This window comes from Eucyclogobius newberryi, unplaced genomic scaffold (genome assembly GCF_026437365.1).
Source record: "Eucyclogobius newberryi isolate DKJ021-1_F unplaced genomic scaffold, fEucNew1.0.hap1 SCAF_186, whole genome shotgun sequence".
Classification (NCBI taxonomy): Eukaryota; Metazoa; Chordata; class Actinopteri; order Gobiiformes; family Gobiidae; genus Eucyclogobius; species Eucyclogobius newberryi.
Genome location: NW_027315819.1, coordinates 117457 through 139043, shown reverse-complemented (window position 1 = coordinate 139043; position 21587 = coordinate 117457). Strand labels below are relative to the sequence as shown.

At 40.3% G+C, this 21587-nt stretch overlaps 1 protein-coding gene across 2 annotated transcripts; it reads right to left on the bottom strand.

Annotated features, from left to right (window-relative positions):
- Nucleotides 1-1205: 1205 nt before the first annotated feature.
- On the bottom strand, nt 1206-21265 carry ak2 (adenylate kinase 2). 2 transcript variants are annotated; one of them, XM_072451399.1, is made up of 7 exons: nt 21112-21265; nt 18098-18223; nt 17654-17764; nt 16808-16902; nt 15415-15487; nt 10893-11106; nt 1206-1386 (listed from the first exon to the last, which is right to left on the bottom strand). In XM_072451399.1, exons 1-7 carry the CDS (start codon nt 21208-21210, stop codon nt 1379-1381), a joined length of 726 nt encoding a protein of 241 aa, XP_072307500.1. In that variant the 5' UTR covers nt 21211-21265; the 3' UTR covers nt 1206-1378. The 2 variants fall into 2 exon arrangements, with proteins under 2 accessions (XP_072307500.1, XP_072307499.1); XM_072451398.1 differs by lacking the exon at nt 1206-1386 and having other exon boundaries at nt 10852-11106.
- Between the last annotated feature and the right edge of the window lie 322 nt (nt 21266-21587).

Genomic DNA, 21587 nt, shown 5'->3' with positions numbered 1-21587 from the left:
TCATAAACAGTGGATCTATTATAATATTAATCATAAACCATGGATCTATTATAATATCAATCTTAAACCATGGATCTATTATAATATCAATCATAAACCGTGGATCTATTATAATATCATAAACAGTGGATCTATTATAATATCAATCATTAACAGTGGATCTATTATAATATCAATCATAAACCGTGGATCTATTATAATATCAATCATAAACCATGGATCTATTATAATATCAATCTTAAACCATGGATCTATTATAATATCAATCATAAACCATGGATCTATTATAATATCAATCATAAACCGTGGATCTATTATAATATCATAAACAGTGGATCTATTATAATATTAATCATAAACAGTGGATCTATTATGTACAAACCATAGATCTATTATAATATGAACAGTGGATCTATTATATCAATCATAAACAGTGGATCTATTATGTACAAACCATAGATCTATTATGAACAAAGCCGTGTTATAGGTTATAAATGATTAATAAAAGCTGACGAAAAGGCTACGTGAATAAACAAGGAGCAGTTTGTTTGGTTTGAAAGGATAAAGTGAAATGAAAAGACCCACATGGATAAATAAGAGCTTGTGCTGCAGCGTTTATATATGTGTTCAAATGATTTTTAAAAGCCCGCCAATCTTCTTTGTTCCACTGTTCTCCTGGAGCTACAAGTTTTAATTTATTTATCAGGAGAATTGGGACCATTGTCAATGCTATTAATTTGTGAAAAATACAATAATTTAGAACAATAATACAAAAAACTGAATATGCATGTTCTTTTTTAAAATGACTTTTCGGCCCATATTCTCAATTAAACAGGACAACGTAGTGTGAAATGGGGGAGAAGAGCAGGGAGGACATTCAGCACACAGAGCCTGGCAAATGTGCTGCTGCTTAGACCACTCGACCACCGGGCAGAACCCACATTGTGTCTTTTCAAAATGGTGAATGACATGAAGTGGAAAGCAGTGAATACAGTGGAGCGTTCTGGGTAAATCAATACTGTTTCCATAGAGACAAGAAGGTGGCGGACCGTCCACCAGAACAAAAATCTATTCCTGAAACACAGTTATTATCATCAGCCAATGAGCAAGACAATGGTCATAATTGTCATTGTTTCGTTGAAAAACACCAAACACAAATTGTAATAGAAAAGCATATTTATTTGAAGTTTCATGACTGTAGCGATGCTGGTACAATGGACAGTGGAAAACACGGTCACATTTATGAGGCTCACTGTAAGTCGAGCTCTGTAAACTACGAGGATTTAGTGTCTCTCCCTCCGTCTCCGCCTCCGTCTGTCCTGCCTGTGAGTCCAGGTCTGATCCGGGTCCAAGTCTAGTCCTGGGAGCAGATCTGGACTCAATTTGCTGAAACACAAAAGGAGAAAGGAGGAGAGAGGGAGGGAGGGAGGGAGAGAATACTTTAATAACAAGTCATTAGCAGATCAGGTTTACAACTAGCATTTTCACATGACATTATATGCAATGAGAAGTTCATATAGAATGCTCATTTGGGATGTGGTTTGACGGAAAGGTTAAAAAATGTGATTAACACTGCATACAATGAGATATTTCCTTTAAAAAAATGCCACATAAAGGAATACTGACACTTTTCCCCGTCCGAGTGTGTCGAGTTTCACATTCTACCATCTGGAAACTGACATTTCTGGCAATTTAAGGTTTGGTCCTGGTTTGGTCCTGGTTTGGTCCTGGTTTGGTCCTGGTTTGGTCCTGGTTTGGTCCTGGTTTGGACCTGGTTTGGTCCTAATCTGGTCCTAATCTAGTCCCGATTTAGTTGCGCGTTCACACGTTTGGCCCTGGTCCCAGTTTGAGCCGGTTTAATTCTAATGTAGACTTGATTTGGTCCTGTTCTAGTCCATGTTTAGTTCACGGTTTAGTCCTAGTTTAGTCCCAATTTGAATGTGGCGTTTCTGCAAGTGTGACTGCACCCTTAGTTCCGGGTCCGCACCACACACTGCACAAATTGGTACAGAATCTGAACTAGAACAAGGCCCAAAGCAAGTCCAAACCAGGACTAAACTCAGGATAATTGTAACATAAATCCCAGTTTAGTTCTGTTTTGACGTTGTGTGTGTGATCGCAGCATGATCAAAGTGTCAAAGGTTTCAAAGCAATAAACTCCTCAGAGTGATGTACGTTTCAATTAAACACATTCTGATCATTTGACAAATAAAAAAGTCATGGAGTTCAGAGGGTAAAGTCTATTTAGGAAATGCCTCATGTAACAATGTCATTAGTTGAATTCATTGTTGAAATTTGCTGAACAACTGCGTCTGTTTCGATGTCTTTGGCCTCTAGAGACGCTGCACATTTGTATTCAGGGACATTGAACGCACAGAGACTCAGGCTGCATACAAGGAGTCAGCAATGAGCTCTGCACCAGGAGCAAACGGGAGCAGAGGACATCAAAAGAAAGTGAAAGCTAAAAGAATAACTCGTAATCTTGCCATTTTGAATAATTATCATCATTCTGATTTCCTCATACTTCTGCATGAGGGGGATATCATTGCTTTGCCTTGCTCCACAGCATTGCACTAAACTAATCCATTGCCATGGAGACAGGCAGGTGGTGTCGAAAGGTCGGGTTACAAGCCAGGTCTGTGGAAAGGCCAACCTGCTCATAATAAGGAGGCTTTTTTTCTTTGGCAATAAAAACGCTTGAAATTGAATAAACGCAAGATGGATGTGTTTAATGACAGACTTTGGACTGTTCCTGGCAAAGCTTTATGTAGCATGTATTTCAGATACAAGCAGCTTTGTCAGAATATATGTCAATTGATATATCAGTAAAATTTATGGTTTGGGCTAAAATCAGAAAGTTCTATAGTTCGGCTGCTGGAGCTGGGGTGAAGATTAAGACTGAATGCAGAATGCGTGTTGGTACCATATATTTAGTGCAACAAACAATATTTAAAACATGGAATGGCCATTCAATTATTTACAACAGAAGAATTATTATTATCAAAGATATTGTCCAAGAGGGAAAGTTCATGAGGTTTCAGCGTGTTTCACGCTGACACGTGTGTTGGTGCAAATTGTCCATGGGCAGGGGGAAGTGTGTGAGAATGTCCACGAACCACGAGCAGTGGTGCAAGTTGAAAGAGTTTGTTGAACAAACAAAAAGAAGGGTGGCTACAGGAGCCTCCTACCGGCCCAACCAGAGCAGGTGGAGTTCCTGTCGTAGAGTCCGGACTGGTGGTAAGGCTGTAGGCTTGCTGCCTAGAGTTCAGTCTGGCTCTGTTCGGCTCAGGGTCTAGCTCGCCATCGCGGGCCGGTTTCAAACGTTTAGTAAAACACACTGAATTGGTAGATCTGGCCTGGCAGTTGGCTCCTGTAGCTTTCCCCGATTTTCCTCAACCGGCATGTCATTAGCTGCTTTGATTCCCTGATTATATACAGCTGTTTGGCTGCGCACCGTCACGCGACTGACTCATGCACAAAGTGATGACGACGCAATGACGTTTACGGGAGAGAACGAGTGTGCTAGGGACCGCGCAAGTGGGAGAGAGAGAGAGAGAGATCAAGGCAGCGTTTTTTACCAGGGTTGCATCCTCCCCCCTCAAATCTATGCACGTCCCGTTGCATACTAAACCTCCTGAACAGGAGAAATGGTGGTAAGTTTTGGATGTAAAATATCAGATAAACTATGCAACAACGGTTGAACAGCAGAGATTGGGTTATCTAGCGAACTGTAATGTAGCCTATTAGGTTGTACTCTTTGGCGACCAGAACGTCTAGGGACCGTTTCAAGTTCAGGTTCTATGGTTGAATTTGGATCAAAGTTTGGTAGCTCAGCGATGTTGGGCTCATTGACAGTCTTCCGCCTCCTCACTGTGTGAAACGTCCGGCAGGTTCTCTTCAGGTAGTTCTACTGAGGGTTCAGTCAAGTTGGCTCTCAGAGGTAAACAAGTGTCCTCTGCAGGTAAGTGTTCAGGTGTAGACTCTGGCGGAACGTTGGAGATAGGGATTGGCTCAATAGCAGGTAAGGGCTCTGGAGCAAGGCACGGTTGGGAAACACATGGAGACAAAGAATTGGGAACTTAAGTGACAGTCTCTCTCTGGAACCTTACTGGGCATGGAACCAAACTGGGTGTAAATTCATGCATGGAGTCATTGTCTGAGTCGTCAGAGGTAAGTGGAAGTTGGCATTGCTGACGGGTTTTTTACAGGACTGGTTCCAATAGAAGATTCATCGATAGCAGGAAGAAAACTACATGATAAAAGGAGGTCTCTGAAGGGTGCGAGTGGAACCCTCGTGACGCTCTGATTTTACTACGTAGACTGGCAGGTCTCCAACTTGTTTAACCACAACGTAGATGTCCTGTTCCCACTTATCACTAAGCTTGTGCTTTCCTCTCAACCGCACACTGCGCACAAGAACACGGTCTCCCGCTTCCAGCTTCGAAGGTATGACTTTGTCTTGTTCTTTTCTGCGGCTTTTGCAGCGTTTTTTGAGGCAATGCTATAGCTTTCTTTTAATCGAGACTTGAGGTTTTGAACATATTGTGAGTGAGGTTGAGGTTTGTCTTGATTGACTGGCTCGATTCCCATGTGACCCATGTCGTCATGTAAACTCTAATACTGCAAAACGAAGTTCCTCAGCCAAGACGAGCTGGTAAGACGGTTGCTCATTGTTCTGTCGCTTTCTGTAAAGGATGCCATCGATCAGTTCCAACTTACTGAGTTCTCTTAATAGCAAATAAATGTCAGGTGACTCCTCCCTAGCCGTAGGAGGAACCTTCTCTCCAGTCTCCATCTGGTGGATAACTTCACGAAGAGTTGAGTCTGCCATCTGCTTGTCCCGAAGCTCAGAATTGGATAACGCCGGAACTACTGGCAGTCCATGATTATCCATGTAGTCTTCAGGGACAGCATCAGCTGTGATGGACGGAGACTCAATCAATGCGTTTGATGTTTCAGTGCGTAGTAGGCAGCTCAGACAAATTGTGTCAACCACGTTGGGCGTTAGAATGGCATCTCCGGGACCTGGAGTATGTTGCTCTGTAAACCGGCTGAGGAATTCTTGATCGGATATGGCATGGGAAGACTCTTCATGTGAACGGCGGGAGAGTCCATCGGCGTCCATGTTGTGTCTTCCGGGTCTGTACTGTAATTTGAATGAAAATGTAGAAAGTGCAGCCAATCACCGATGACTGGTTGCATCCAGCTTGGCCGAGGTCAGAATGTAGGTAAGGGGGTTATTATATGGGAGTTTTTATTTATTTATAGGAGATCTACTGAAAGTGTTTTTCAGACTTCCTATAAGTGATCTGTTCTTCTGTATCTACCTCTGGATCTACTTGCGTTGCACCAATGAAATTTCCCCATGTGGGACAATAAAGGAATATCTTATCTTATCCGTCACTACCGTAAAATTAGCACCATACAAATGATCTTGGAATTTTTCAGTAACACTCCATTTAAGTGCTAAAAATTCAAGCTTGTGTGCTGGATATCTGCTTTCACTAGCTGATAACCCTCTGCTTGCATAAGCAATAGCCCTCGGTTTCCCATCTTGCTCTTGATAAAGTGCTGCACCCAGTCCTGTTGTGCTGGCATCGGTGTGAAGGATATAAGGTTGTTTTGGATCTGCAAATCCTAGAACTGGTGCAGTGGTGAGTTTCTCAACCAGGGTCGTGAAGGCATGCTGGCATTCAGGCCCCCACCTTGAACCGAACGGTTGTTTTGGATCAAACTGTTGGGGTTTGGAGTCCTTGCGAGTGGATGAATATCCGCGGGTCAAGTCATTGAGGGGTTTGGCAATGGCAGAGTATCCCTTGATGAGACGATAATAGCCGGCAAATCCTAGGAAAGAGTGTAAAGTTTTTAGATTAGTTGGATTTGGCCAGGATTTTAGTGCAGATACTTTGTCAGGGTCAGTCTCAATTCCTTTTTCTGAAACAATATGTCCCAAGTATTTGAGAGATGTTTGAAAGAATTTGCATTTTTCAGGTGACAGTTTAAGTCCATAATCTTGTAAACGGCTCAGCACCCTCAGCAGTCGACGCTCATGCTCCTCTAGTGTATCGGAGAAAATGATCAGGTCATCCAAAAACACTAGGACGTCCTTCAAGTGAAGCTCACCCATACACTTCTCCATCAGTCTTTGAAAAGTGGAGGGTGCGTTAGTTACCCCCCGCGGCATTCTGTTGAATTCCCAGAATCTGAACGGTGTGACGAATGCTGTTTTCGGTTTATCTCTTCATTCATTTCAATTTGGTAATAGCCCGACTTGAGGTCTAGGACTGAAAACCATTTGGATCCGTTAAGTGCTGAAAATTGTTCTTCCAAGTTAGGTAGTGCGTAGGCATCTTTGACAGTTTGTATGTTGAGCTTGCGGTAGTCAATGCAAAGTCTTATGTCTCCATTGTCTTTTTGACAACAACAACAATTGGTGATGAAAAAGGTGATTCTGATTCTCGTATAACACCGGTGTCAAGAAGATCTAGCAGATGGTTGCGGACTGCCTCTATATCCTGAGGGTGAATTGGTCTTGCTCGGTGCTTGACCGGAGTATTGTCATGCAGATTAATATGTTTGACGTGATGTGTGCAACCAAAATCCAAGTCATGATGTGAGAATACATCAGACATGGTCCGTAACTTGGTTTTGACTCTCTTTCCACTCTGGTGGTAATGGTGATTCTCCAAAATTGAAGTCCAGCAGGTTGCCCCTGTTCTCTTGTGCTGATGAAGTAGTCACATGGCGCTCAAGAGATAATAAAGTCATATGCTCCAAGTTCTGCTACGATGGTCAGTGGTGGTATGAAGGTATCTTGCTCAGACTTATTTCTCACAATAACTGGAAATTTGTGAGGAAAACGAGCTGGCAGGGCGACTAGACAGCTGCTAACGCACAAACCACCCGGCAGGCCTGAAACCGGATGTTGAACGACAGCATACTGACAAGCTGGCCCTGAAGATTTAGCAGAGCCTTCAAGAACGACAGTGTGACCAGCCGGAACGAGAACAGGTGTTTTGCTGTGGAGGGTTACAACTCCAAGGTAATCACCTCCGGTTTGATGGTAGGTCACTTTGAGAGTTTGTAGCACAGCACGATAGCCAAAGAACTGGGGTTGGAAAGAAAAGTTTTCACTTGAAACTCGCTGGAAATTACAATAGAGGGTCTCGAGAGTGTTCATGCCAATAAGGATTGAGGTCGACAGTCCTGGGTTTACATCCGGAACAATGAGTGCCAATGTTGGGATGGTGATGGTACTGCCAACAAAGTCTTTAGGAAATGTCATTGTAGTCTGTATGTAACCAAGATGGGGAACATTCTGCCTCGCTGCAACTTCAATTTCAAGTAAATCCTGTATTGACTGCACAGGTTGAAATGACAGGTGTTTGTTATAAAATGATACAGGTATTGTGGTTACTTGTGAGCCAGTATCCAGAAGACAGGAACTTTGTCGACCATTGATAGTTATCTCCGCTGTACATCTGGATCCAACAAGTCCTTTTGGGACCCTATTCCTTGAGCTTGAGTGGAGCTCAGCACAATGGGCAGAAAATTCAGTCTTTGAGGGATGAGGTAGGTCCTGCTCAGTTCCTGGGAGTCCCACATCAGAAACAGCAGTTAGTTTAAATGTCCAGAAGTGTTTTTTTTTCAGGTTTGCTGCTTATCTTGAAATTGCTTGCGCTTTGCACAAACCAATGCCGGGTTTGGATTAGCATCAAATTGTGGTCTAATGTGTCCATCTTACTCACAGCGGAAGCAAAAACCAGGTTTCGGGTTAGAAGAAACTGGTTTAATTTCTCCAAGAACAATTTCATAGTCTTTCCCAGACATTTTAGCTATTTTCTGCAAATCAGACAAATAGGCATCGGTCTTTAAGCTACCCAACTTTGATAAATATATATCAGACAAATCTTGAATATGAAACTTATTTCCTTCCTCAGAAATGAATGTATACTGTAGGATTGAAGCTAATTTGGCTACAGACAGTCTTGACACGTGTTCGACAACTAGCAATTGATGAAACACAGATTCCTTACAGTCAATAATTTCATTGCAATTTAAATCTCCATATTGCTCAAGGAAGGACTTCCGCAAAACTATGCTCGACTGCAGCATCTACTAAAACTGCGTTAGGGATTTTAATCCCGAGGTTTTGAAAAATATCCATTGCAAGTTGGATAGATGAGGTTAAATGAGACTTATTAGAGGTTATGTTATTCCGACTTAATTATCATACAACCCAGCTCCTGGCTAGCTCGCCAAGATGTAGCATGTATTTCAGATACAAGGAGCTTTGTCAGAATATATGTATATTTATATATCAGTAAAATTAATGGTTTGGGCTAAAATCAGAAAGTTCTATAGTTCGGCTGCTGGAGCTGGGGTGAAGATTAAGACTGAATGCAGAATGCGTGTTGGTACCATATATTTAGTGAGACAAACAATATTTAAACATACATGGAATGGCCATTCAATTATTTACAATAGAAGAATTATTATTATTATCAAAGATATTGTCCAAGAGGGAAAGTTCATGAGGTTTCAGCGTGTTTCACGCTGACACGTGTGTTGGTGCAAATTGTCCATGGGCAGGGGGAAGTGTGTGAGAATGTCCACGAACCACGAGCAGTGGTGCAAGTTGAAAGAGTTTGTTGAACAAACAAAAAGAAGGGTGGCTACAGGAGCCTCCTACCGGCCCAACCAGAGCAGGTGGAGTTCCTGTCGTAGAGTCCGGACTGGTGGTAAGGCTGTAGGCTTGCTGCCTAGAGTTCAGTCTGGCTCTGTTCGGCTCAGGGTCTAGCTCGCCATCGCGGGCCGGTTTCAAACGTTTAGTAAAACACACTGAATTGGTAGATCTGGCCTGGCAGTTGGCTCCTGTAGCGTTCCCCGATTTTCCTCAACCGGCATGTCATTAGCTGCTTTGATTCACTGATTACATACAGCTGTTTGGCTGCGCACCGTCACGTGACTGACTCATGCACAAAGTGATGACGACGCAATGACGTTTACGGGAGAGAACGAGTGTGCTAGGGACCGCGCAAGTGGGAGAGAGAGAGAGAGAGATCAAGGCAGCGTTTTTTTACCAGGGTTACATTTAACATCTCCATGGATACAAGCTGGCAGCGCACGTTCCACCAAGAAAGTTACACAGTGCATCTTTAAGTTTAGCACGGGGTTGACATTTGATAATAGCTCGAAGAACAGTGGGCTTCAAGTAATACAAGTAAACTAGATACTTAAATACGAGAGTTTCTGAAGCAAATTAACATTTAATCCTGGTTTCTACCACCAAGAGGAACGAGGGAACAGAAAAGTGAGACAAGAAGCCAGGAAACAACCCAAAAAGATATTAAAAACACAAGAAAAAAAAAGAAGACTTCTACATTATATCTTTGTAGTTTGTTCAATTTACTACTTTTGTTTGGAAAAAGTTGTTAAGAGTTTCAGTTTCGAGACTATTGGGACATACTGAACGTGATGTCACCTTACGCAAAATTAATCTAGTAAAAGATCACATGTACATCGCTGATCTTTTCTTCAATATATATTTAAAAATAAAACGCAATCAGTCCCTGTGAGAAATCCAGCACAGATCAACAACTTTAACTTAAAAGATATATTATAATTCTTTACATTCACAACATATTGCCGAACTTGCAGTTTGTTTAAAGGCGCACAACATGACATCATAACTTTCAAAGACCTTAGACATCGAGGTCAGGTTAGAATTCTCTAGTAGAGTCGGTTATATGAGATTGAAAATGAGATGTTTTGTCTTGGTTTAGGACAAATATCTCTGTATTTACTGGGGATATATACACATGAAATGAATCAATTGCCTCTCAGTCTGTGCAGATTAAATGTGTGTGAAATATTGTCTCATAAGAGTGGCAAAAACAATGGTATTAACACACAGGACTACACACTCGATTAATATAGTGACTTTATGAACCCAAATAACATTTAAACATTTGTGTATAATCTGTCTAGCCATTGGCTCCTGAAATGGAACTGAAATATGAAAAGCGTGTTTGTGCTAACATCACACTGACCCCATTTAGACATCAGCGTTTCTGCACTTTAGACTTTGCCAAGGGTAAAAACAACTCTCAATTATTCTGTAATTTTAGAAAAGGCTGGATAACTTAGATTCTGCATTACATTTTAACTACATTTTAGATTTGAGTGACAAACTAAGTATCTAAGTAATCAAACGGATTGTGAGAAAGACGAGTTATTCATCCAAGAGACAAAAGGCACACAATACTGAACTAAAGTCAATATTCTTGTGAAAGGCAGCTGCTGAAATGTGCTTTTTTTAATCAATTAGTTTGATTTAGGATTTGTGTCGACTTGAAATGAACCATTTACTGTTTGTTTGTACATTGTCAGGGCAATAAACCAAGACATAATGGATCAAAAACAAGTTGTACAGCGGAAAACGCACAGTACAACCGGAGTACAACTGTTTAAGTCTCAAAGAAATAAAAAAAAAAAAATTTTACAACCGTTGACTCAAAATAACAAAAATTACTTCTATAATAATTTTTCAATATTTGTAGACAATAGGTAATTTTCAACACAAATAGTTGTAATTTAGTATTGTCATGCGAAATATTAGTTCTGATATAGAGCAATGACTCTCAAAAAGGCCTAACTTCCTGTCCTAATAATGTATTTTAATGAATATCAATAACTACCCCAAATAATATTAAATTTTGATTCAAATTGACAAAACTGTATATTTTTTTCCTTGACTTTTTAACTTGAACAAACTATTTTTGACAATTCTAAATTCTGTTAATGGTTGATATTGTTGCCTCACGCCACAGTAACCACCACCACCACCACAAACAGAAGAACGTGTCAAACGAAGGACACGAGGTCATTACAGGCGGCGGCGCGAGAGTCCTTGACGGCGGTGAAGGCGGCGACGATGGAGGCGAACACCACGGCGGGCTTCTGCGCGGCGTCGACGGCCGTGTGGATGCCGCGGGCGCTGTAGTACTGCACCAGGGGGACCGTCTGCCGGTGGTACGCGTCCAGGCGAGAGCGTAGGGTGGTCTCGTTGTCGTCACTGCGGCGCATCAGAGGCTCGCCGGTCACCTGAGGGCGCAAGGGAACGCACGGGGTCAAGATGCACGTGCTGGAGCTGGTGTTTACAGACTTAAACACAGAACTAGTCCCATTTAAAACACTTTAGTCACTTTCCTAGCATCCTAATTATTCAGTGATAGAAAAAATGATTACCGTATTTTCTGGAAGTCGCATCTTTTTTCATAGTTTTGGCCGGGGTACGACTTATATTTATACTTGTATACGTGTACTCCGGAGCGACTTATGTGATATTTGTTATTTTCACACTTGCAACCGCATTTCATACTACAGTGTAATTTATAGATGTTTTTTTTTCTCCTCTATTATGCAATTTTTGGCTGGTGCGACTTATAGTCCAGAAAATACGGTAGATCGCACACGGCGGTCTCATTTTAACCCCAAGAGTCGCTTTTACAAATCTGTGCTGGGGTAAAACAGATTTTATTCTACTACAAGAAATAATCTGGTACAGCCATACAAACTATGTATTGCCAAATAAATGTCAGTGAAGGAAAGGATTTTGTAGACATAACCGCATGTAACTGTATACTTTAGGTTTGAAAGAGTACTTTGAGTGAGGTCTGGGTAATTTTTATCACTTAAATCAAACAAAGATCTAGTCATTTCATTAGCAAATCAGCTAATTCTGCCTGTAAAACTGTGGTTTGGAATAGTTTCTCTCATTTTTGGGGGGAGAACAACGATTTTTCTTGCGTGAAATGTCTGTTATTAAAAATTTCAATTAAAAAAAAGTATTAAGAGAATTGTGATCGATACCCTTTTCTCACATGATCCAACTTCCTGTCCGCTTTCTTTTCATCCACAAATCTCCAGTCGGGTCTTCTGTAGGGCTCGTTTTCCTGCAGCACTAACCCCAGAAACATCTTCAGCTCTGCCTCCTGACGTTTGGATAATCTCACTGTTGTTTGTAACTAAATAATGAGAACTTGATCTTCACTAATCAATGTCTGTAAATAAAGAATCTATTTAAAACCGGGTCAGGACAAGGATCTAGCCTCATTATTAACCGGTGACTTGATCAGACTCACTTTCCCTGCGGATACTTCTCGTCCTGCTGCTCGCGTGCATCTTCTTAAACCGTTTTAAAGGTGCTCTATAACTTCTCATGTGGGACTTTGGCCACCTGCTCGTTGCCATAGAGGTTATACATTTTTGGCATGGACTTTATAAGCCAACACTGCACTTCAACATCATGCATTTTATGTGTTTATGGCTCAAAAAAAGCCTTAGAAAAACCAGCGGTGTTTCTTCTCCACGCATGAAACTTGGCGTACGCTAAACTTTAAACAAATACAACATCTTACAAATCTTAAATGGGCTGTAACAGATTTGTTCTATGTCTACCGTCAAAATGAGACCGCTGTGTGCCGCCTGCGCCAAATTATAAAGCGTTTCTATTCTAGAAGTGCGCTCGTTATTAGTGTTGTGATGACAAAATTATCTCCGAAAGGGTTAACAAACTCGTAGCAGTGAATTATTATGACACTCAGAACACGTTAGGAAAGTGAGGAATACGTTTGGACCAACACAAACAGTTTAAATTGAACTTTCTTCTGACGAAAGACCTGATTTTTATTTTTTAAAGGAAGTGAAAAACAAAGTATCATGTTTTGGTAACGACTGACCACAAAAGGTCAGATTGCCATCACGCCACCTGCTCCATTGTCCCATTTCCCAAACAAGACACAAAAGAGGGTGTAGTAAAAGAATATGAAGATATAATGGGCCTAGGCCATGAAAAGACACGTTTGTAGTGAAAAATATGTTTATAGATAAGCCCTGCATTCATACATCCAACCGTTGATCTGGGTCAAAGTAAAATAAGTATCCGCCATGAAAGAAGAACTAGATGTGGCTATAGTTGAGGATTATAATCTGTAAATTACACCTCCACGTAAACAATAAAGCCCTCTAACAACTCTTTACATTATACTTTCAAAGCAAAAAGAATCAAAAGTAATAATCGCTGCATTTCAGATACATTTGCAGAGAATGTCAATAACACTGCCCCGATTTATTTATCTAGCATGTGTCAGGTAAAATATAAAAAGAGCTCAAATTAAAAGGTTTGATTGGGGTTTTAAGTCTGTGCCTTGTCGTTTGTGAGAAGCCGAGCCCCGTCAGAACGAGCCGCTCCCAGGATGAACGCGATGACAGATGACGGCCCCGGAGAGGTAATTACAGACGCGGATAATTAAACGGCTTCTTTTCCACCGTTAAATCAGCAGCAGATTACTGACACGACGATGTGGACCAACGAAACTGTCAGGATTCGACTTGTCCCGCAGCCAGACCTGTTGCTGCTCTGTGTAGGAAGTATGTTAGTTCAATAAATCTGTGTTCTGCTCACCGTGAATAAAATAGGACACAATTCTTTAAGCGTCTAACATCCAAAGCTGAAATTAGTGTTTTATTAGTTGACTAGAAAGCAGTGATTTCTATTGTACATTTGAAACTTTTAAAAACTACATAATCAACCAAACAAAGGAGTGAATTGATGTTTAGCTAAAACTAACTCCAAAAAAGTAAAGTTCATTGTCGAAAATAAGCATTTGCTAAGAAATAAAATAAATGAATGCTCCGCCCATGGAACGACAAGAACGTTTTGGGGGCAAAGTGAAGATTAATGCCGCCGCGATCCCCATGGCAACAGCTCTTATTAAAAAAACTGAAGGTAGCAGTAGATTAACACGCACCGTCAGTTTATCCACAAATATTCATCATTCTTAATTGTTGGTTAAGAATGTTAGCCAAAGTCTAAAATATTAAAGGTGGTATGGACGATTTTTTTCCAGCAAATTTTTTATCATATTTCCTCGTGGCGTGGATAAATCATTTGTTCTGCCACGTATCAATCATAAAACGCACCTACCGCTCACCTGCAGCCGCGTGCGGTTCTTCCCCACGTTTCCGTGTGCCTAAGCGCATGGATCTATCATAATATAGTTCCCTCAGTGTACGGGGCAAAATGAAGACGGAGAAAGACAGTTCGAGCTGACTCAGAAGTGGACAGAAATCTACGGGAGACGAGAGATGCGATGCGCTCCGTTGCGCTAATAAACAAACGCACGTGTGTGTTGTATCAGTCCACACGGGGGAGTGGCATGCGCACTTCCACCTGAGTTCTCAAATCGCCGACAAATCGTCCATACCGCCTTTAACTTTAAAAGACATGCGCGTGTGTTAATTAAAGTCACCTTGTAGCACTGTGCTTAATCTAGAGCTAGGTTTCGATTCAAATTTCAAGAATCGATTTGATTCCGATTTTTACGTTTCAAAATCGGTTTTTTTCGGATTTCTCAGATCCCATCCGATTCGCTCCGATTTCGATCTGATTTCCGATTCGATTTCGATTCAATCCGGGAGTTAATGTTATTAAAAATGTATTTGAACCGTTTCCTTCTATTCATGACTGTGTAGAGAAGCAACATATTAAAACTAGTATTATATCAATATTAAACCGAGTATTGGTAGTTACTGATGGATGGAAGACTGATGAAAAGGTTAAGGGTCAATCTACCTTCAAGAAAGATAATCCAGGAGTCCTGAATTATCTTTCTTGAAGGTAGAGTGAAGTTCACTGAGGGAAATGTAGAAAATAATTTGAATTAAAAATAATAATAATTTAAAAAAAAAAAAAAAAAAAAAAAAAAAAAAAATCGATCTTTGGACTACGAATCGATAATCGGTCATTAATATGTGAATCGATTAAAAATCGGAAAATCGACTATTTCAACCCAGCTCTAGCTTAATCATTTCTACAAAGTAATAAATCAATAAGAGCATTTTCAAATTAGGTGCATCGTTTATGAAAATCTGAAACATTTGGACTTAATTTGGAAATGGACAAATTTGTCGAGACTAAATGGGACTTTATCTAAATGCGCCGTGAGTTTGTTTTTTGTGATGTTTAGTTGACGTGTACTTGTGTTCTTATTTTATCTATAATGAAAACCTGAAATAGTATATCAGTTTTTGACTATACTATTAGTGTATTTAGATTAGAAAATCAAACCAACGCTCACAGTCACTTAAAGAATCGCTGAATATGGAAAATCATATCTATGTTTAGTTAATTTGAATCCTGCGATCCAGCTTTGCACTCATCAGATCCATAAAATACCTACCGCGCATCTTATTTCCACAGTAACACATTTAAATAAATCCTGTCTTCGCTCGGTCTGTCCTCAATTTACATCCAACTGCGTCATGGGTTGAAAATAGCCGTGTTCGCGCAGCCTCCAGCAGGTGGCAGCAGCAGCGGCGCAAACGGCCCGATATATCGAACATACTCACGTCGTCTTTCATGGGCTGTTTGGGCGGGTTGAACTCCTCGTGGTAGGAGCGGCCGCTGGGCTGGTGGATCAGCCTGGCGATGAAAAGAAAGAAAAACGGAAGGTACACGGGTAAGTGGAGGACGAGGTCGAGACGAGGGCGCGAGGACAGTGGACAAATGTACTCAGAGTGACTCACTGCGGATGCACAACCCAGACGCACAGAAACACACACACACAGACTGTCCTTGTACAACTTAAGACAGGAACAGTGTGGACGCATAAGGATGTGGACATTTGTGAGAAGAAACATGACAATCTTGTTACATAAAAATCTGTAATTTAGACCCAGTGTTTCCCATGAATAAAAAGTGGCCTTCCGTAGTCCAATTTCATCCCCCGTAGCTTAAAACAAAATAAACGACGCACTAATACGACAAATAATACTTTAGGCCTATCGTCGCATCTAACTTAAGTCGCATCTTTTTTTTCATAGTTTTGTCCGGGGTGCGACATATACTTATACTTATACTCCAGAGCGACTTATGTGATATTATTTGTTATTTTCACACTTGCAACCACATTTCATACTCCAGTGCAACTTATGTTTTTATCTTCTCTATTATGCATTTTTTGGCTGGTGCGACTTATCGTACGTATAAGTGACATTTAATCTAACATTTGTACAAAATAGAAATGGATTTGCCTTTTCCGCCATAGTCTTTACAACGTGGAACTGCCAAATGCAACTGACACACGCCTTGTATTTGTTTGAGAAGTGATTAAAATACAGAAATGTGCGTTTTATCGTGATAAGCGTTCAGCCCTCGTCTGGGTTAAGTTTAGCGTTCGGATGAATCATATTACCAAGAAATAAGAGAATGACGGTTCCAGTTTCCATGTTATATCCAGGGCATCGCTGAGCTGTAAAGTAAAGTGCTTCCCGTAGGCTTTACGCTGTGATACTTTTATTAAACTGGATCGATATCAGCAGCTCAGTGAAGAGGAAGTGTCAATTAGTTCATGAGGAAAATAAGAGAGTGAATTTAAAATGGCCTAAACAAGAAAATCCAAGGAAATGGGCAGTCTTCAAAGCGCACACACAGAAGATTTACTTTTAAATGATCATAAAACTGTTTTGTTGTTTGGCACATTAAATAAAAACTGACAAAAACTCTTAAATTCTAAAATTGCAAAAGCCTCACTTTGTCCCAGGTGTAAACGCTCAAACGTCTCTAACCACCAACATGTTTTTCTTAATGAATCAAATCTAAATTCCAACTTTGTGGCGCTGTGACACTTGATTAAACGAGAAACAACTTCCGGCCTTTTCTGCGAAGCGCGTTACAAGTTTTGGACTTTAGCTCGCAATTTTGTCATCAAAGTAAACACATTTTGGACATGCAGAATCGTACCTGCCACAGATCCTGCGAACCAACAGAGAATCGTCCACGGAAAACTCCACCACAGAGTCCAGATTCTCCTGCCGCTTGTCCAAAAGGTCATCGAGCTGAAAACGGAGAAACACTCGTTATCCTCCATTAGAAAAAACACTAGATAATAAAGGTCATGGAATTGATCTTAGAAATGTTAGACGCCACATGACGGGTGGTCTGGAGTAGTTTACTTTTCTCTTTAGTCATTTTAAATTAACACTATAGAACAACGAAGCCAGAACAAATGGATATGAATATTTTCTAATTTACCGTTCCAAATGTGTTAGTTTGGCAAAAATTGCAACCAATAAATCAAAAATCAAAATGTAACGAGGAAAACCCAGTTAGGATGACAAAATAAACATTTACAGTAGCAATAATGCGTGTAAAATAACAAAATAAAACGTACGTGGTAGAAGACTATTGTTACAGTTGATTTTAGTCGTAGTTAGTCATAAATTATTTGTTTAAATCTGTTTTGAGGGAGACAAACCAACTGCAGTACACACTAGCGGCCACTTGAAGGCACTCGCTGTATGCGTTTAATGTGGTGCTATAAAAGCCTCATTTTTTTTACACATAAAACATCCAAACCAACTCTATTGTAAAGACAAAGATAAACATATTGTCCGCTCATAAAAAAAATCTAAAATATGTGAAAATGTAAGTGAAATCTGACTTTTGGTGGAGCTGAAAATACATAGAACATTTACGATATTAAAAAGTGTTGCAAGTGTCACTTTTAATACTGGAATAAGAGTCCTAAAGGAGCTGTTAGAGTGAATGTTTTGAGTCTGTGTTGTGCTGTTTGGACACATGACGCACCATCTCGGCCTGTTTGACCGTTCGCGGAAATCCGTCCAATAGAAATCCTTTGCTGCAGGGGGGCGTGTCCAGGTTCTTCTCTATGAGCTCCACCACCATCTCATCACTCACCTACAGCGACACACAAAACTCAAAATGTGAATCTTAATGCATTTCTTTATACATATAGAGTAATAATAAAACTATCTTGAGCCGTTTAAATGGTCTTTTACACTTTCTTGACATTTTAGCACTTAAAAACGCCCAATTAAATGCAATATTCAAGCTTTTAAAAATGACTTCCGTGCAAATGATCAAATGTGAGACTTTGAATTTACACGGCCAAGTAACACTTTAGCATAATGTAGGACCATTAAGAAATAAAGAAGTCTGACGTTTAAGTAACACAAACATCTGCTAATGTCCCAGTTCTCCCAGTGTAACAGTAGAGGGCAGCGGTGTTACCAGTTTCCCGGCGTCCATCGTCGATTTGAGCCGTTTGCCGAGCTCGGAGCCTGTCGCCACCATCGCCCGCAGCATGTCTCCTGTGGCCAAATGACACACGCAGAACCGCTCTGCCAGACGAGGGGCCTGCAACCATGAAAGACACCATCAAGACACCATCCATACAAACACCGGCAAGGCACCGTCCATAGAAACACCATCCATAGAAACACCATAAATTCAAACACCGTCAAGACACCATCCACAGAAACACCGTCAAGACACCATCCACAGAAACACCGTCAAGACACCATCCACAGAAACACTGGCAAGACACTGGCAAAACACCATCAAGACACTGGCAAAACACCATCAAGACACTGGCAAAACACCATCAAGACACTGGCAAAACACCATCAAGACACTGGCAAAACACCATCAAGACACTGGCAAAACACCATCAAGACACTGGCAAAACACCATCAAGAGTTAGGGTTAACCCTACAATGTATTGCTAACAAAAATAAATAGCAAAAAATGAAAGAGACAATATTTTTAAAAGAAAATAATGAAAAAAATACAAAAATAATTTAAAAAACAATAAAAAGTATTCCCCTATCTAGTCCTGTAAATAATGTACACTGGGAAATAAAGGCAGCAAAAAGAAAAATGTTGGATTTACAACACGAGCTGGAGCTGGCTTCAACATATCAAGATAAATATCACAAGTACAAAAGCGCTTCACTAATTTAAACCATCTACGTGGCAAATATGTTGTGACATCTTTCTCAAATGAAGTGAAATCTAGAACGGCCAGTGTTTAATGCAGAACCTGCTCCAGTCCAGTCTGAACAGGTTCAGGTCATGACCCCAAACGTCTGTGTGAGTCTGAGCCTGGACACATCCGCAGAGTTTAGTTTAGCGACCAACAATTACAAACACACGCGACGTACAAAGCCTAAAGGGAAGTGTATTTAACGTGTTAAAGCTCCTCTGTCCGGCATCAGGCGTTTGACTCTTTTAAACACTGAACCAGGGCTAAAAGATTCGGGCAAAATATCTACAACTGCAATTGCAATTAGAGTTTTAATCGTCGGATTCTGTTCGACGGTCACATTTAAACACACATCCAGGAGCAAACACTAAAACAAGAATATCATGTATTTCAGAACAAGGTTAGCAACTTTTCTACCATATTTGCCGGACTATACACCTTTTTTGCCAGGGTGCGACTTCTACTTACATTTACACTTTTATACTTATACTCCGAAGCAACTTATATGTGATAGTATTTGTTATTTTCACACTTGCAACTGCATTTCATACTCCAGTGCAACTTAAACATGTTTTTTTCTTCTCTATTATGCATTTTTTGGCTGGTGTGACTTATACTCAGGAAAATACGGTACTTAATAAGTGAAGATTTTGTATAGATTAAAAAATACTTGCAGCGGTAATTCAAACGGCGATTTTGATTGGATTGCGATGCAACAATGGAAAATGTATAAAGATAAGCGTTGTATTCACAGCACTTCTTGCGCATGAATGTAATCCTTGAAATAAACGGTAAATACCACACCCAAGGGAACACCTATGGCACTGATTTGTGTGTAACAACCACTTCCAAAGAGAAGTGGTCAAGTGACATTTTCAAAAACAGTTGGTCAAAGAAAACAGGTTTAGTTCAAGCACTGCTAAAACAAATATCAAAGTCTGTGCACTAAGAACGAGTACGAAGTTAAATCTGCAATGTGTCAGTTTTATTATTTATTATTATAAAAGCAGGATGACTTCAGATGACTTCAAATGCCTCATTTGCTTTTAAAAGTCACGTATTTGACAAATGATTTATCTTAGCGCCGGTACGTTTTGATTGATTTGATTTTAGCCATGTTGTAGAAAAAGAACACTCCTGGACGAATGGATTACGCCGATTTCTTTACAGCGTTTGTTTAATAATGCTGTTGTTTAAAATCATCTTTTGACTTGTGTTTTAGAGTCGGTATATTCCAAATAACAACGTTTGGAAGAGTCAACAATTTAAGAGTCGACCGGTCACGATTATTCAGATGAATTGTTGCAGCTCCACCTGAAAGTATTAAGACAAAATAGTGAAAGTTGATCAAACAAACGCAGAGCAGACTTAGAGGTGTTAATAAAGTTGTATATGCAAATTCATCATCTCCAAATGCAAAGTGTGGGTCACTCTATGCCATGATGTCAATGTAACTGGATTAGGCCTTTACTTTTCAGCCAAAATCAACAAAGTACCCCTGTCAAAAAAAATGAAAATGAAAAAAGCGTTAGACCTCTCAACGAAGCAACTGCCAAATAAAAGCTATAAACACACTTCCTACTAAAATGCACCGATTACAAATACTTCCTAAGACTTTTAAGAAGCTTGTAAATGAAAAAATACATTCCAAATTCCATAACGGAGGCAAAAATGAGCGGTTAAATAATGTCATTTCAATGGAAAAAAACCCGGGATGGATTAACCACAGTATATCACAAAATATGAAAAATCAAGATGGTTTTGAATATCAGAGCTTGGTTTAAAGGCATTAAGCACTATTGTATTTAACATTATTGTTTGTTGAATAGGAGACAGACACGCCTTTTTGATTAAGGCAACTAAGGCATTATTAGTTTTAGTATTTAATGGACAAATACTTTTTATCTTCAGATACATCACATACTTGACCACAGATAATACTTGTTGTAATACTTGTTGTGGAGCTCAAATAAGAGGCTAGAAAACAGTACTTCCTCAACATAAACAAACTACCAGGACATTCAAAAGGGATGCTCATCATTTGTTATACAGACTTAGAATCCTTAGTGTAACTGATTGTGGTTAATAATTGATAAATGTGAATTGACACTCTAATGACGTAGGATTTCTAAAGCTTCATTCCCAAGGTTTGACATATGGGAAACGTTAGCTTTTAGCATTAGCCGCTGACTTGACCATGCGCTGCAATGTAACCAGAGCTAGACGAAGCTAATGCTAACAGCCAAAGACAGCGCCTCACCTGCGTGCCTTTCCCTGCTCCCGGGGGTCCGAGCAGGATGGCCCGGATGCCCTCTTTCACATCGGCCACGGTCTCCTGGAGCTGCGTGCTTGGGGCCATGTCTGCAGCGGAACAGCGGCGGGGAAAAAACTTTTCTGCCCGTGAGCTGGGTCCTTCCTCCCGGAGACAGCGTAGCCGAGTTGGACCGATAGGAGGCCGTACGCCACTTAAACCCCGCCTCTCACAGTGAGACATTGGAATTCTATTGGTCAATATCCCAGTCTGTCATGTAACAAAGCGATATGATTGGGTAAAGGGTTCAACGTAAATGTAGCGTAAGAAGAAAAAATAAATATATAATCTCAAAACACTGGGGCTTTTATTTTTTAAAAATAACCAGAAAATATTTGTTTTAAATTTAAAAAAAGACAAAATACAGTGTGATCTTAACTTTTTTAAACTTGAGATCATGCCGTGACCTCCAGCTCATGCCGCGT

Coding starts and splice junctions, on each gene's coding strand:
- ak2 (XM_072451398.1), bottom strand. CDS start 21,210: ATGGCCCCAAGCACGCAGCTCCAGGAGACCGTGGCCGATGTGAAAGAG. Junction 18,224..21,111: donor GAGCAGGGAAAGGCACGCAG/GTGAGGCGCTGT, acceptor TCATGGTTGCAG/GCCCCTCGTCTGGCAGAGCG. Junction 15,488..16,807: donor GTTCGCAGGATCTGTGGCAG/GTACGATTCTGC, acceptor TTTCATCGCCAG/GCTGATCCACCAGCCCAGCG.